This window comes from Geotrypetes seraphini, chromosome 2, assembly GCF_902459505.1.
Source record: "Geotrypetes seraphini chromosome 2, aGeoSer1.1, whole genome shotgun sequence".
Lineage (NCBI taxonomy): Eukaryota > Metazoa > Chordata > Amphibia > Gymnophiona > Dermophiidae > Geotrypetes > Geotrypetes seraphini.
Window position 1 is genome coordinate 385,891,964 of NC_047085.1, and position 14,758 is coordinate 385,906,721.

Below are 14,758 nucleotides of genomic sequence, written 5' to 3' on the forward strand. Positions count from 1 at the left end.
GCAGGAATAAACCGTACCACGAAAGCAAAAGGTCACACAAGCAAAGTCACCTTTTGGTACAGACCAGCTCAACCACTATTCAGCACCAAGGCCCAGGCAATCCCAACCCCCCAAAACAAGCCCCCCAATAAAACAGAAGGGGTTTCAAATACCTTCCAACAATATCTTTCAATTTAGGCTCAAAGTTCGTAACAGGTCATATACACTCTTAAAATCTTGGCAACACTGCTTTCCCAGGACTCAGCCCACCTCCCACTTTCCCACCCACACAGGCTGGGTGTTTTCAGGAATACTTTCAGTGAGTTTCAACAGCTCACCTGCAGATCCCAATTCACACAGCAGAGATTCCCATTTCCTCCTCCATTCCGGCTCTTCCTCCTATAAGCGTTTTCCCCAAGAGCAGGGGATCCGCCTCACCTCCCTCTCTCCCCCCCCCCCAGCCTCACTTTGGTTCTATCTAGCGCATACTGATTGGTAACCCAGGGAAACTGAGCCTCCTCCGTACCCTGCGGATGGCCATTTGACCTTGGGAGGAGCTACCCCATTCCTTTCTTGGAGCCAGTGCAGGTCTTTCTTTTTGCCGCGAACTCCGGAGGTGTTTTGTCCTCTTGGAGCTCCCTTCCCGGCCGTCACGGCGTGCAGGCAGCGCTGCAGCTGGGGGAGATGGCAGCTGGGGCGGAGGACCCTGTCACTGGAGCGCAGCTCGTTGCCCAGGCTCTGAGGGCACAGGTGGGTGCGAGGAGAGGAGCCGAGGACAGGGCTGGGGCAGCGGCGATGCTGGAGTCTGGGCTAGCATTTTGCAAGCAGTCATTCTAGCAGGGGGCGAGCTGGGTCGTGGAAAATAAAGATGCTTTTAAAACACGGGGTGCAAGTTAAAGGGCTACTTCCAAGTCTTGCGCCTAAAAGAGTGGGAAGCGTAGGCTTTTTGATGCGTGCTTTTAATCGGCTTTTTTTTTTCTAGTTCTACTCTCTCGACTTTTCATTCCTTCCGTGTTTACTTCCACTTGCTTGCCTGACAGCTCCCCGAGATTTGAGGTAGAGATTAGATTTTTTTTTTTTTTTTTTTGCTGTCTGAATGTATAGAAGTACACAGAAATCAGTGAGGTGCTCAACCTCTAATTGTTAACTCCTACATTACTTAGATTGTATTTCTTTCCTTGCCTATTGTTTTACTGTGTTTGTAAATGAGTTTTTTTATTATGTTTTGCAAACTTAATCCCTTTGTTAGTTATGTATGTTTATTTTATGTATATTTTAACTATGTATTTTGCTGATTTGTACATCGCTTAGAATTTGGAATAGGCGATTAATCAAATTGTAAATAAACTTGAAACTTGAAATAAACTTGAGGTAGTTCTGAAGCTAGGCAAGCGTGAAATGTACAGTATAAGTTGCTTCTGGTTTTAGAAAAGTCATTCTCTTATTAGGGGGGAGGAGTTCTAGCTGGAGAATGGCCAGGAGTTTATACACTTAACAAAGTTACTGAATACTCTGTAGCGGGGATTATGAAAATGGTGCAAAGTACAAAAGTAATAGAGGACGAAGGGAGAAAAAAATACTTAGCACATGCTAGCTAGTAAAAAAAAATCAAGCTATAACTTCAAGCTTTTATTTAAAATTTGATGTGCACGCATTGTCATAAATTTCAAAGCCTATTACAAATCTAAAATGGGGAAAACAGTACAATATCTAGACACAATATTGGACAGACATATAAACGACAGGACTGATACAGGATGGAAGAGGGGAGAAACTACAATAAACATGTAGGGAGAAGTACAACAGGACAGGATAAGGGTAAAATAGAAAATCAAAACTAAGGGCTAGATTCACTAAGCCCACCGATCAACTTACGACCCCTTTACGACCCGATTTCCCTCTGACCCGATTCACTAACCTCTGTCCTGATCATCCTCTGATCCATGCATGCAAATGAGGGAGAATGGCATTTAAATGCAGGCAGGAAGCGATTCACTAAAATAAAAAAGCAACACCGACTGGACTGGTTGATCCAAAAATAAGCGACTGCTGAGGACCAGTCGCTAAGGTCCTTTCCGACTGCTCTGCCTTCTGCCGCCCTGCTCTCTGCCCTGCTTTTCTGCTCTCAGCCTTGATCTCCTGCTCTCTCCTGCCTGCCCCGAATCTCCCATTCTTCTCCTGCTTGCCTCGAATCTCATCTGCCACCCTGCTCTCACCCCGAATCTCTCCTGCCCTTCCCCACACTACAAGCCCGTGGTTTTAACCCACGAGTTTAAAGCGGGTTAAAACCACGGGCTCGCGAAGAAAAAAAGAAACAAAAGTAAAGTTATAAAAAGGTCGCTGCCCTTAAGCATGCGCAGACCATCTACAGATGGCAGTGGCATACCTAGGGTATGTGGCACCCGGGGCCCATCATTTTTTGACACCCCCCCCCCCCCATGTAAAAAAATATTTTTTGTAATGACCATGGAACGGAATAAATGGTCAGAATAGAAACAGGCAGTGAAAATTTTCTTATATTCCTAACATAACATAACATAAATTATGTCTGAATTGTCATGACATCAGAAGTACATATGGAGTAGTTGCAGGTGATGCTTGGGACAGTTCTGATTGTGTTAGTTCGGTTTTATGTGTTTTTTGAATAGAAGGGTTTCTATTTCTTTTTGAAGGTTTTGTAGTCTGTGGTCAAGGTCAATAGGTTGTAGAGTTGGGGGTCGAGTGTTGCAGCTCGAATGGCTAGGAGGTTGTCGAACAGTTTTTTTCTTTTGACGTTTTTGGTTGGAGGGTGTGTGAATGGTGCGTGAGTTCTCCTATGTCTGTTTGAAGTGGATTGAATTATTTAGCTGAAGAAATTAGTTACCCCCTCATCCCACACACATTAATTCTCTTCCATTTTTGTTCCCATTATAAAAAACACTGATAAGTTCCCAGAAAAAAAAATACATTAAATAAGAAGTGAAAACAAAGGCCCCTACAGATGAGAACATAACATAAGAATAGCCTAACTGGGTCAGACCAATGGTCCATCATGCCCAGTAGCCCATTCTCATGGTAGCCAATCCAGGACACTAATACCTGGTCAAAACCCAAAGAGTAGCAACATTCCATGCTACCGATCCAGGGCAAGCAGACACTTCCCCCATGTCTTAATAACAGATTATGGACTTTTCCTCCAGGAATTTGTCCAAATCTTTCTTAAAACCAGCTACACTATCTGCTTTTACCATAACTTCTGGCCACTTCATTTTTAAGTTTAGATCTTTCCTTTCAAACAGAGATCTTGCTAGATGTCAAATACAGCACAAGGTAACTTCACATGGACTTAGCTGTGCAGGAAATGTGAATCTCCTCATACACCCACCATATAGTGCAAAAATGTGCAAAGGTCTGTTTTTTTCTTTCGATCACTACATAGCCTAATGCCACACAAGCAGCGCTGTTACAAACATATTCGGTAGGTCAATGCTAAGGATAACAAAGTTTCCTTCCTTGGACCAGAAGGAGATACTGATAAACCACTGGAAGAGATCCCAAAACAACACCCAAAGACCCACTCAGTGTGTGAACCAGTTGATTGGAGTGGACTAACTGGGGGGTGGAAATGGGCCCGGAGTTTGCTCAGCAGAATTTCCCAAACCACCTCTTCCTCTCAACACATTGACACGCTGCCACCACCACCACTAGGAACACCTCACTGGGTAGGCCAGCTATGCTATAAACTTTATAAAACACATTATTATATTTTCTTATAAAGCACATATTTTAACTGAACTCTCTGACATCCTCAGCCTTTCCATTCACAAAAATAGAAGGAAGAAAAGTTCCCATTTCCTGCTGTCTCATGTCCCCGGCCTATACAATATTTTTTTCTGCAGACCCTTCAAAAGTCTGACCAAATCCTCGTTTCACTTGCATTATAAAGTACTGAGGATGCCATCTCTCCCCAATCCCAGGTCCTAAAGTCTAAGACAGTAGCGCAAACTAATGCTGCCAGATTCAGGAAAAAAAATTTCGATTCGATTCAGCCTATTGAATTGGTTTTTCAATTCGATTTTCCTGCCCAGTTGGGTGATTTTTTTCAAAACTCCTGGTGGGTTTTATAGCTTTTTCACCCCCTTTGGCTTCTCCTAACCACACTGGCGCTGTGGTGTAAATAAAATAAAGAAACAAAAAGGACTTTTCCTCTCTCTGTTAAATCCTAGCTCACGTTTGCAGTCCAACACCAGCTCTGGCAGGATACACATTTCAAATCTGACATATTATAATCACAAAATAGAAAATAAAATTAATTTTTCTACCTTTTGTTGTCTGGTTATATTTCAAATCTTGTTGGTCCAAGGCTCTGGGTTTCTTCTGATAACTTGCTTGCCAGGGTCTCCTTCTTTCTTCTTTCTGCATGCTAACCATCCATCTGCCAACTCTGTCCTCCCTTTCCATTTCCCTTCCCTCCCCAGGAAGTCTGGTATCTTTCCTTTTTTTCATCTCCCTCCACAGATCCACCTTTTCTTAACTACCCTTTCATCCGGCATTTCTCCCTCCTTCCCCACCACCCCAGAGTCCACCATCTCTCCCTTTCTTTTCCCAATTACCCTCCTATCCAGTATCTCTATCCCTCCTCCACACCATTCCTCGTGTCCAATTTCTCTCCCTTTCTGTTCCTTCCCTCCCTAAATCCCATGGTCCATCATCTCTCTCCCTCTCCTCTATTTTCAGACCCATTATTTCTTCCTTCGCCCCCCAAAGTTTGGCATATGCACGTCTCTTTGAACACCCCCTTCCCTCCGTGTACTTCTAAACCAGGGTCCCCCCCCAAAGGCCTGTCCCCCCTTAAAGGTCTGCCTGTCCCCCCTTAAAGGTCTGCCTGTCCCCCCTTAAAGGTCTGCCTGTCCCCCTTGAAGGCCTGTCCCACCCCCTTGTAGGCCTGTCCCCCCCCTTGTAGGCCTGTCCCCCCCCTTGTAGGCCTGTCCCCCCCTTGTAGGCCTGTCCCCCCCCTTGTAGGCCTGTCCCCCCCCCTTGTAGGCCTGTCCCCCCCTTGTAGGCCTGTCCCCCCCTTGTAGGCCTGTCCCCCCCTTGTAGGCCTGTCCCCCCCTTGTAGGCCTGTCCCCCCCCTTGAAGGCCTGTCCCCCCCCTTGAAGGCCTTTCCCCCCCCTGAAGGTCTGCACCCCCCTGAAGGCCTGTCCCCCCCTGAAGGCCTGTCCCACCCCCTTGTAGGCCTGTCTCCCCCTTGTAGGCCTGTCCACCCCTTGTAGGCCTGCCTGCCTGTCCCCCCCTTGAAGGCCTGTCCCCCCCTTGAAGGCCTGTCCCCCCCCCTTGAAGGCCTGCACCCCCCCGAAGGCCTGTCCCCCCCTTGAAGGTCTGCACCCCCCCGAAGGCCTGCCCCCCCCCCGAAGGCCTGCACCCCCCCCCCGAAGGCCTGCACCCCCCTTGAAGGCCTGTCCCACCCCCTTGTAGGCCTGTCCCCCCCTTATAGGCCTGTCCCCCCCCTTGAAGGCCTGCCTGCCTGTCCCCCCCTTGAAGGCCTGCCTGCCTGTCCCCCACTTGAAGGCCTGCCTGCCTGTCCCCCCCTTGAAGGCCTGTCCCCCCCCTTGAAGGCCTGTCCCCCCCCTTGAAGGCCTGTCCCCCCCCTTGAAGGCCTGCACCCCCCAAAGGCCTGCACCCCCTCTGAAGGCCTGCACCCCCTCTGAAGGCCTGCACCCCCTCTGAAGGCCTGTCCCCCCCTTGTAGGCCTGTCCCACCCCCTTGTAGGCCTGTCCCACCCCCTTGTAGGCCTGTCCCACCCCCTTGTAGACCTGTTCCCCCCTTGAAGACCTGCCTGCCCCCCTTGAAGGCCTGCCTGCCCCCCCCTTGAAGGTCTGCACACCCCCTTGAAGGCCTGTCCCCCTCCTTGAAGGCCTGCCTCCCCCCTTGAAGGCCTACCTGTCCCCCCCCTTTGAAGGCCTGCCTGCCTGCCTGTCACCCCCCTCCCCCTTGAAAGCCTGCCTTCCCGCCCGCCCCACCCCAAAGGACCGCTCGCCCCTATGAAGCAGCACTACCTATGCTCCCGACCTTGCCGTTCAATCCCCCCACCACCCCCGAAGGACCGCTCGCCCCACTGACCTTCCTGCACCACCTATGAAGCAGCCGCAACAGAATCGCGACGTCAGCGATCCCTGCGCTGCTTAGGCGCTGCTTCCTGCGCCGCGGTCCCGCCCCTCCTCTGATGTCAGAGGAGGGGCGGGACCGCGGCGCAGGAAGCAGCGCCCAAGCAGCTCAGGGATCGCTGACGTCGCGATCCTGCTGCGGGCTGCTTCACAGGTGGTGCAGGAAGGTCAGTGGGGCGAGCGGTCCTTCGGGGGTGGGGGGTGGAATGAACGGCAAGGCCGGGAGCACCCCCTCAGGGCTGGCACCCGGGGCGGACCGCCCCTCCCGCCCCCCCCTTGGTACGCCACTGTGCTAGAGAGCGATCTTGACAGTCGTATGGGGGCGTGATTCCGATCGCCCTCATTTGCATGAGGGTGATTCGTGAATTAGCCCCCCCCCTGACATGGATTGGATCCCTCAATCTGTGCCCTTCGTGAATCTAGCCTTAAGAGTATCTAATGTAAAAGAGACTTGATCCTATTGAGTCTAAAAGACAAAGGATAAGATAACAGAGATGTGAACAAAAGAGTTCATGATTCTCAAAATTATGTTTCAAAGGCGTCCCTGTACAAAAAACTTTTCAGGGAGCCTTTCAATCTGTCCAATGACATTTCATTATGCAAATATCCTGGTAAAGCGTTCTAAGGCTGCGGGCCTGTTATTGAGAAAATTACTGCCCGCCTCGTACCAATAATTTTTAAAGAGGAACGGTGAGAAGATGGGGTTCTGCTGATCTGAGTGTTCTGGATGGAGTGTATGGTATGAGAAGGCAATCCTTAGAGTATTTATTTAAAACCATATTAATTATAGGAGAACATATTAAATACAACATTCCTAAAGTTTGTTTTAAATATATTCCTCACCACTCCAAGCAGGCGTACTGTATAATAGCCTCACTGAGAATGCCTATGACTGGTTTTGGATTTGATGTACTTGGTCTCAGAATGAGCCAGATTTCACAGGTAGCTGGGAGTGGGGACCAAGCCATGGCTCAGCCATGAATTTGCCAAAGTTTGTAATTGCCAACCCTTTATACAAGAAATATTCAAGTTAATATAGCTGTTACTGCTTCCAATTCAGGTTGTGATCCACATGGACTATGTGATAGCATGTCAGGTAGCCATATAATACAAGTGACTTCTCTTCTGTCAAGCCGGTGAACTCCATTTTATTTATTGCTATACTAAAGCTAAAAAAAATAGTTGCAAAGATCAACAAGGAGCTCAAGATAACTACAGACTGTTGCTGTTGGCTTATTCTGTGGGATTCTTTATATATTATAAAGATACAATGAGAAGTAGGAGTATCTAAAAAAAGAAAAAAAAAAGAAACAATATTTGGAATTTTTTTTTTCTTATTTCTTTCTTCAGAGCATTGAATATATGTTTGGTATTGTGGGCATCCCGATCATTGAAGTAGCATTTGCAGCTCAAGCAGAAGGGATCAAGTACATAGGGATGAGGAATGAACAAGCGGTGAGTATGTCCCTGCTGCCTTGTCTCTGTGATCAAAGTACAGCCCTCCGTGAAGGCGCCAAGGTGTTTCTAGCTCACATTGAGGTTTTATCCCACCATACAAGGGGGTGCTGAAAGTTCTCAGCCCAACCAACCAATTTCCTAAGTTCTGAGTGTTATTTTGTCGCTGTAACTGAAAAAAAGTGTTATTTTATTTCGTTAAGTACCAATATGCAGAAATGAAATTCTGTGTTTTGCTATTGTTTCAGATCATTGATTGAACCATATTCATGTCATTCTCGGTTGGGCTGAGAGCTTTTTCAGCACCCCCTCGTAGATGTAGCAGAAGTTATGGAGCTGCCTTTTCAGATGTCTGATCATTTGGGTTGGCAGTAAAGGGGAAATTCATAACCAGACCTAGTCTGATGCTGCCAGGGCAGGCAGTAGTTAAGTTGGGGAATCCGACTGAATTACCGGTATGTAGCTTTAGGAGCAGCTGATAGACAACCCAAAAGTAGAAAAGCAGGTTTTAGAAAATTGTTACTGAGATAAGAAAAGAGCCCTGTGTTTTTGAGCTCAGACCCTGCTTGCTGCAGCATCTCATTCAGGGATTCTCCTCAAAGATGTAAACGTTTGCCAGTCCTTCAAACTAGTGGTGTGGTGTTTGTTTGTTTTTTTTGGGGGGGGGGCAGTTCTGTTCCAGAATATATGTCCGTAGTGTGCACGGCAGAAAGGGTTCACTCTTGGTGCATTTATGTACCAACTATATCTCATGTGTGTGCCGCACTATTCAGACAATACTCCAGCATTATCTATAGAAAATCCCAAATCTGGCAATATTCAGCTATGAGATCTATATGATTGCTGTTATGTGGGTAACTCCGGGGTCTTTGCCCTGATATTGGCATTGGATATCTGAGTACAACTTAATGTGACACCTCGCTCATAATATATATATAATACCACAGTGACTACTGAGCCATTTTTAGTTTTTTGGTGGCAGAGGCAGTTTCTTCTGCTCTTGGGCTTCTAGCTCAATGGGAACTAGAATCCATCGGGCAATAGCACCATATGTGAGGGATAGGGAATCTCTAGTCCTTGAGAGGAGTGGGTTAGTGCAGTGGGAGAACCAGGGAGGCTAGTTTGCAAATCCTGCTCAGTCGCAAGGAATAAGTAGCAGAGGCAAGTAACTTTATCTGCCATTAACTCTGGGCAGTGAGATATAACATAACATTGTGCTTATTAACCGCGTAACCAGAAGTTCACCGCGGTTTATAAAAGATTATAAAAGTAAACATATTACATAAAATAAGATGGTTAGTTAGTCAGTCAGTCAGTCAAGTGCTTAGAAAAAAAATAGGTCTTCAATTGTCTTCTAAATTGTCTTCAATTGTCTGTAAGAACGGGTTGTGAGCAGTAACGTTTGAAATTCTTTGTCATGAAGAGCTGCCTGAGATGTCAAAGTATGATTAAGAAATTTCTTACTCCTACAACCCTGGACAGATGAAAAATTAAACAAAGGATGGGTTTTACTACTATGTCGGAAGCCAAAGAAAATCTATTGACCGGATAAAAAGGAGCTATACCATAAACAGCCTTATAACAGAAACAACCTAACTTAAACAACACCCGAGCTCCCATAGGCAACCATTGCAATTCACAATAAAAGGGTGTGACATGATCCCATTTCCTCAGGCCATAAATCATTCTGACCGCTGTATTCTGTATTAGTATAAGTCTTGCTAATTCTTTCTTAGTGACTGTCGGATAATATTACAGTAATCGAGAAAACTTAAGGCTCCTTTTACTAAGATGCGTTAGGGCCTTAACGCGCGGAATAGCGTGCGCTAAATTGCATGCACTAGACCTTAACACCAGCATTGAGCTAACGTTATTCTAGAAGCGTACCGTGTGGTTTAGTGCGTGCGATAAAAACACTAGCGCACCTTAGTAAAAGGAGCCCTTAGTAATAACAATTGAACCAATAGTCTAAAAGTAGTAAATTTGAAATGAGATCTAATTGTTCGTAATTGGCATTTATGTACTACAGCATCTATCTGAGCTTTCATTGTAAGATGCTGGTCCAGAATAACTCCTAAAATTTTAATCGTTGGATGAATTATATACGGAGTTGAATTTATGCTGATGGAAGGTTCAAAGGGAATTTTACTAGAGCACCATGTACATAAAGTAGCGCTGTCAAAATATGTATTATTCTACATAATAAATATACACAAGAGAGATTTGCCTACATACTGCCTCAGTTGTACCTAAATCTCTATCAAGCATGTTCATCAGGAATATCCTAAAAGCATAGCAGCTTTGTGGTCCTCAGACTGGAGGTTCCTCATTTATGCTGTACACCTTCATTTGAAACTAGGATGGGAGATTTAGTAGTATCCTATTGAGATTTCTGCGAGAACTGGACCACACCATTGAGAACAGCTGGAGTGTAGCTGGTTTTAAGAAAGGTTTGGACAGGTTCTTGGAGGAAAAGTCCATAGTCTGTTATTGACAAAGACAGGGTGGAAGCCACTGCTTGCCCTGGATTGGTAGCATGGAATATTGCTACTCCTTGGGTTTTGGCCAGGTACTAGTGACCTGGATTGGCTACCGTGAGAACAGGCTACTGGGCTTGATGGACCATTGGTCTGACCCAGGGTTTAGCTGAAACAGTATCAAGCTCTAGAACACTGTTGCAACATCATCTTTTAAGACACACCTGAGGTCTGTACTATCTAAATTAGTTCTGACATCCCCCAAGAATAAGATGGTTCCAGAAGCAGTTTGCCTTTTTGCGGCAGTGGTTGTCTAATTTGGCCTAGCTTCAACAGCTGACTTTAGGCCATGTTGACAGCACACAGCAGACTTGTGTTTGACTGCTGGTCTCAGGGGCCTCATAGATCACTAGACATCTCTTTAGTGTCTTTCAGCAGACTGTCGCAGCCATTCTGTCCAGCAGTAGTTTTGGCCATTTCCTTACGACGGTTATTCCAGTCTTCTCTATACCACAGCTGTTTCATCCTCTGGAATGATACCCTAGCCCTCAGTTGCAGAGTGTGGGAACCAAGCTCTCTTGTCTTCAGCCAGAAGTTGCTGTTTCCCTTATAACAGTCTATCATCATTTAGGCCTGAGCCTTGCTTTCAAAGGACTCTGGGTATAGATTGCTACTGTCTCAGACTGAAAATCACATTCCTTCTTTTTCTGGAAGGCCTTGCCCTGTTAGGCATGATTGGTGAATAAGCTCTGTTTTATTTCACTAGATATTTAAGCTGAATGATTCAGCTATTTTTCAAACTAAAGGCATCCCTAAGACATTTGTCTTGCTATTCGGAAGAGCAGTTGTCTGGTTCATACAGGGCAAATTCTCTCTTGTTCCAATTTATAGGCTCAGTAGCCTATTCAAGCTTAAAGAGTTGATGGTTTTACAAGTTGAGACAGTCCTTCAGCTCTATTGCAAGGTCGATAGTGCCAGCTTTCTTATGGTCCTCCGGGAGATCTTAGGTTTTTTTTCCAGGTCAAGATTTGATCCACTACTTTCTGTGGTAGAGTAAGCACTGTCCAGGTTAGCCATGTCAGATCTGTTCTAGTTGATGTGGCCATTTATTTGTCCATCATGGCAGTCGTCCCTCCCAAGTTTCCAAGTTTATTATACAGTTTGATTAATTGCCTAATCTATATTCTAGGCGATATACAAAATAGTACGAATATTTAAAAACATAGGTAAATCCTCTCTCCCCCAGGTAGACAGTCACAAGCTTTCTAAGCTGGCAGGATCTGTTGTTTTTGGCTGTCTGATTAATTTCTCTAGCCATCCTGAGGGGGTTCTTCCTGGCCAGAAGCAGTCAATTGCCTTCTCAAGGCCACTTCTGTTAACTTCTCTTACCAGAGAACAGTGAATCTTCAGCACACTTTCTCTTTTTTTTTAAACTGTTTTATTTTTGCAAAATAATATACAACAATAATACAAAAGCTAAGTATACAAAGCTTGAGAAGTAATAGTCCAGAAAATAAACCCCTTCCGCACCCCAACAAAGACCCAAAAACAAAGAAACCTCACCAAACCAGAAAATAAGAAGCAATGCAATCATCACAAAAAATTCAAATGATACCCCAAAATATAATAGCCATCAATATACATGATAAAATCCCTTATTATGAAGACTGAAGTAAGTGTCTCTCTCCATTGCAAATAAATGTCCCAAACTTTATGGAAAAACCGCAGACGTCCATTTTTTTTAAAGCTGTCAATTTCAACATCAAACAAAGTCCATCTTCCTCAGCAAGTGGGACAAGGTAAGTGCAAAATTCTTTCTAATTTAGCTGCTGTAAAAAAAAAAAAAAATAACAGGCAAAAATATGTTGATCCTTAGATAAATAAGATGGCTTCATATGTAATAAACAATAATGAGCCTCGGGCAGATACAATATTCCTGTAATTAAATAATAAACATGAAGTACACGCTGCCAAAATCTTTGTATTACTGAACATTTCCACCAAATATGAGAAAAATCTCCTACTGCATCACAATCCCTCTAGCACAGAGGACTCACAGTACTGTATATCTTATGCAAGCGATAGGGAGTATAATACATCTATACAATATTTTATGCCCATTTTCATTCATATTACTAGAAATAGAGTTCTTCAATAAACTCTTAAAACATCTATTCCACTGTTCAGATGTAAAAGTGACACCCAACTCACATTCCCACAAAGATTTATAATTTTGTACAGGATCCGTTCTCAGCAGAAGCACTGTATATGAAAAAGATAACGAACCTCGACAAAGAGGTTTCTGCAGAGCTTGCTCAAGATATGTAAGAGGGAGAGAGAGCTCATCTCTAGCCTTTTTATTCAACAATAGCAAAGGGTTTCTCTTTGGTTTGTCATCAGGGGGGTTCTCTGTGTCCCTTCTTGTTATTTCTTCTCTTTCAAGGGTTATCCCTGCTTTGGTATAAACTCAGGAGAGAAAGCACTGCCCGATGATGCAGGGAGATGCAATTGAAAATGTAGATGATGCCTTCTGCATATCTTGTGAGTGAAGATGCACTGCCCATAGGTTCAGGACTCTTGTGCTTTTCTACTGGAAAGAAGATTATCAAGGTAAGAATCTAATCTTCCATTAGTTCAGCCCCATCACCATCATCCTAGTGGTGAGAGGGAGTCAAAGTTTGGACTCAGTGCCCTGCCTTCAATATCTAACGTCAGTTTCCATTTTCAAAAGCATCAGTGAGGCAGGAACTACAGCAGCTGGTATATATGGAATCATCCTGTGCCAGGCCAGAGGATATCATGCTGCCCATTGAATTGTCAGGCCTTGCACTCTCCTAGGATCAGCTGTACTTCACTTTGAGTCCAAGCCCAACCAGAAGTGGCACAAGTTTGGTCTTGCTAGTAGGAATGCCCAAGCCCCACCAGCTAAAGATGGACTTCTGCCTAAGTACACCCCCTGTACTAATTGAGCACATCTAGGGCTAGGGAGTGCTGGCATTGATGGATGAAAGCATGCTGCTGACTTTCCCACTGCTCAAACGGCACAAGGGGCTCTTCAGTTAGTAGGGCTCGGACAACCCTTCCAGCTAAAGTATTTATTTATTCATTTTAATATAGGGGTGGGAGGAGAAGACAAAGAAGAAATTCATGAGCCCGCCCAGAAATAGACTTGTGGCTATGTTACTGGTTTGTGGGATTGGAATATTCCCAATCCAGATCCTGCATGAGTTTTCATCGATAAGATGTTAATGGGTTTTAGTATACAAGAGTTCAAGTTCTGCAAAATTAATTTGTAACATAGTTCAATGACATTGAGCAAATAACCTTTGTTATCAACAGTTTTTTTTTTTTTAAATTCTTTTTTTTCTCTCTCTCAATCTTTTAATTTCAAGCTGTCCTTAAACCCATGAAAGAAATTTGTTCGTGTGTGACATATTGATGATAACTTTCAACCAGAGGACTAATTCTGTTATCTTTCTCCAGGCTTGTTATGCTGCCTCTGCTGTTGGATATCTAACAGGCAGGTGAGCTACGAGGTGCATGGGGTATTTCTGGAGGGTGCTGGGCACATATCTTTTTAGAAAGTTGGGCTAAGTTGTGACTAGCAAGGAGTGCTTTACATAGGCATAACAAGATTCATACATGCTTTGGATCCCAGTGCACATCACATGCTGCATTTTGAGCATAAACGTCTTGGCTGTGGCTGCCCTTTTTTTTGTTTTGTTTTGTTCTTTAGACCAGGTGTGTGCCTCGTGGTCTCTGGGCCGGGTCTCATCAATGCTTTGAGTGGAATGGCAAATGCTAACATGAACTGCTGGTAAGGTAATCACATCTTATGTATCATTAATTTCTAAATATTGCATTATATCTTTTTCAATCTTTACTATATTATCTGGGTTTGCAAAAGTGCAGCCTGAAATTTCCAGTTTTTTCTCTTCGGGGAATCATGGGATACCTTTATAATTTAATGTTGCAGGGGCATGGTCTGACCATGTCTGCAGGCCTGTGTTTACTGAACTTAACTTAGAAATTAGTAAAATATCCCCTAACCACAAATCAGTGCATGGGTAGGATTGGTGTGAAGGATCAAAAAGGTGTAGTCGCTATCATAAGTTCAAGTTCAAGTTTATTATTTGATGAATCGCCTATATAAAACATTCTAAGCGATGAACAATTTTAAAAACAGCTTATGAGGTAACAGACAATATTAAAACAGTTTTAAAACAACAATTTTAGACAACAAATGTTATTAAGACACAAGTAAAAAGTCAAAATACTTATAAATTTTCTTTGCACATGTGGCTTAGTGACAAACATGGTTTAAAAGGGAAGAGGGAAAAAAGTTACAATTTTATCAATCAGAAAAACATAAAAGAGGTAAAAACACGAGGATGGGGGGAATAAGGGGAAAAAAAAAAAAGAAAAAATTTGTTTTTTGGGAAAGTCTACATTGGCTTGATCGTTTAAGTAGTAAAAGCATCATTAAATCAGAAGGTTTTTAAAAGTTTTTTAAAAGAGGTGAGATCCTTTTCTTTTCTGATAAAAAGTGGCAAAGCGTTCCAGGTTTGAGGAGCTATAACAGAAAACATATCGTTTCTCCTTGTACCCATAGTCACCATAGGTTCCTCAGTCGCTACTGAGCCATAAAAGCCTTAAATCTAGGATGTTCCCAAGATGCATAATGAGCCTCCCTAGTGGAATTAT

General features: G+C 44.1%; 2 protein-coding genes across 7 annotated transcripts in view; one reads left to right on the forward strand and one right to left on the reverse strand.

Moving 5' to 3' along the window:
• The window catches only part of BTD (biotinidase), a 54,143-nt gene extending 53,676 nt beyond the window's left edge, over window positions 1-467 (reverse strand). Inside the window, exon 1 of one of the 4 annotated variants that reach the window (XM_033930730.1) lies at window positions 318-450. The gene's annotated coding sequence lies outside the window, so the exon portion shown is untranslated. Of the gene's footprint in view, window positions 1-152; window positions 286-317 lie in introns of those variants that run through there. The other 3 variants (XM_033930732.1, XM_033930731.1, XM_033930729.1) reach the window with 3 other exon arrangements.
• Window positions 468-472: 5 nt separating this feature from the next.
• Window positions 473-14,758, forward strand: part of HACL1 (2-hydroxyacyl-CoA lyase 1) — a 62,199-nt gene continuing 47,913 nt past the window's right edge. Inside the window, exons 1-5 of one of the 3 annotated variants that reach the window (XM_033930725.1) lie at window positions 480-729; window positions 962-1,035; window positions 7,473-7,577; window positions 13,538-13,578; window positions 13,791-13,871. In XM_033930725.1, coding sequence (XP_033786616.1) covers window positions 7,485-7,577; window positions 13,538-13,578; window positions 13,791-13,871 — 215 coding nt within the window. In that variant the 5' untranslated portion in view covers window positions 480-729; window positions 962-1,035; window positions 7,473-7,484. Of the gene's footprint in view, window positions 730-961; window positions 1,036-7,472; window positions 7,578-13,537; window positions 13,579-13,790; window positions 13,872-14,758 lie in introns of all 3 variants that reach the window. The other 2 variants (XM_033930727.1, XM_033930724.1) reach the window with 2 other exon arrangements.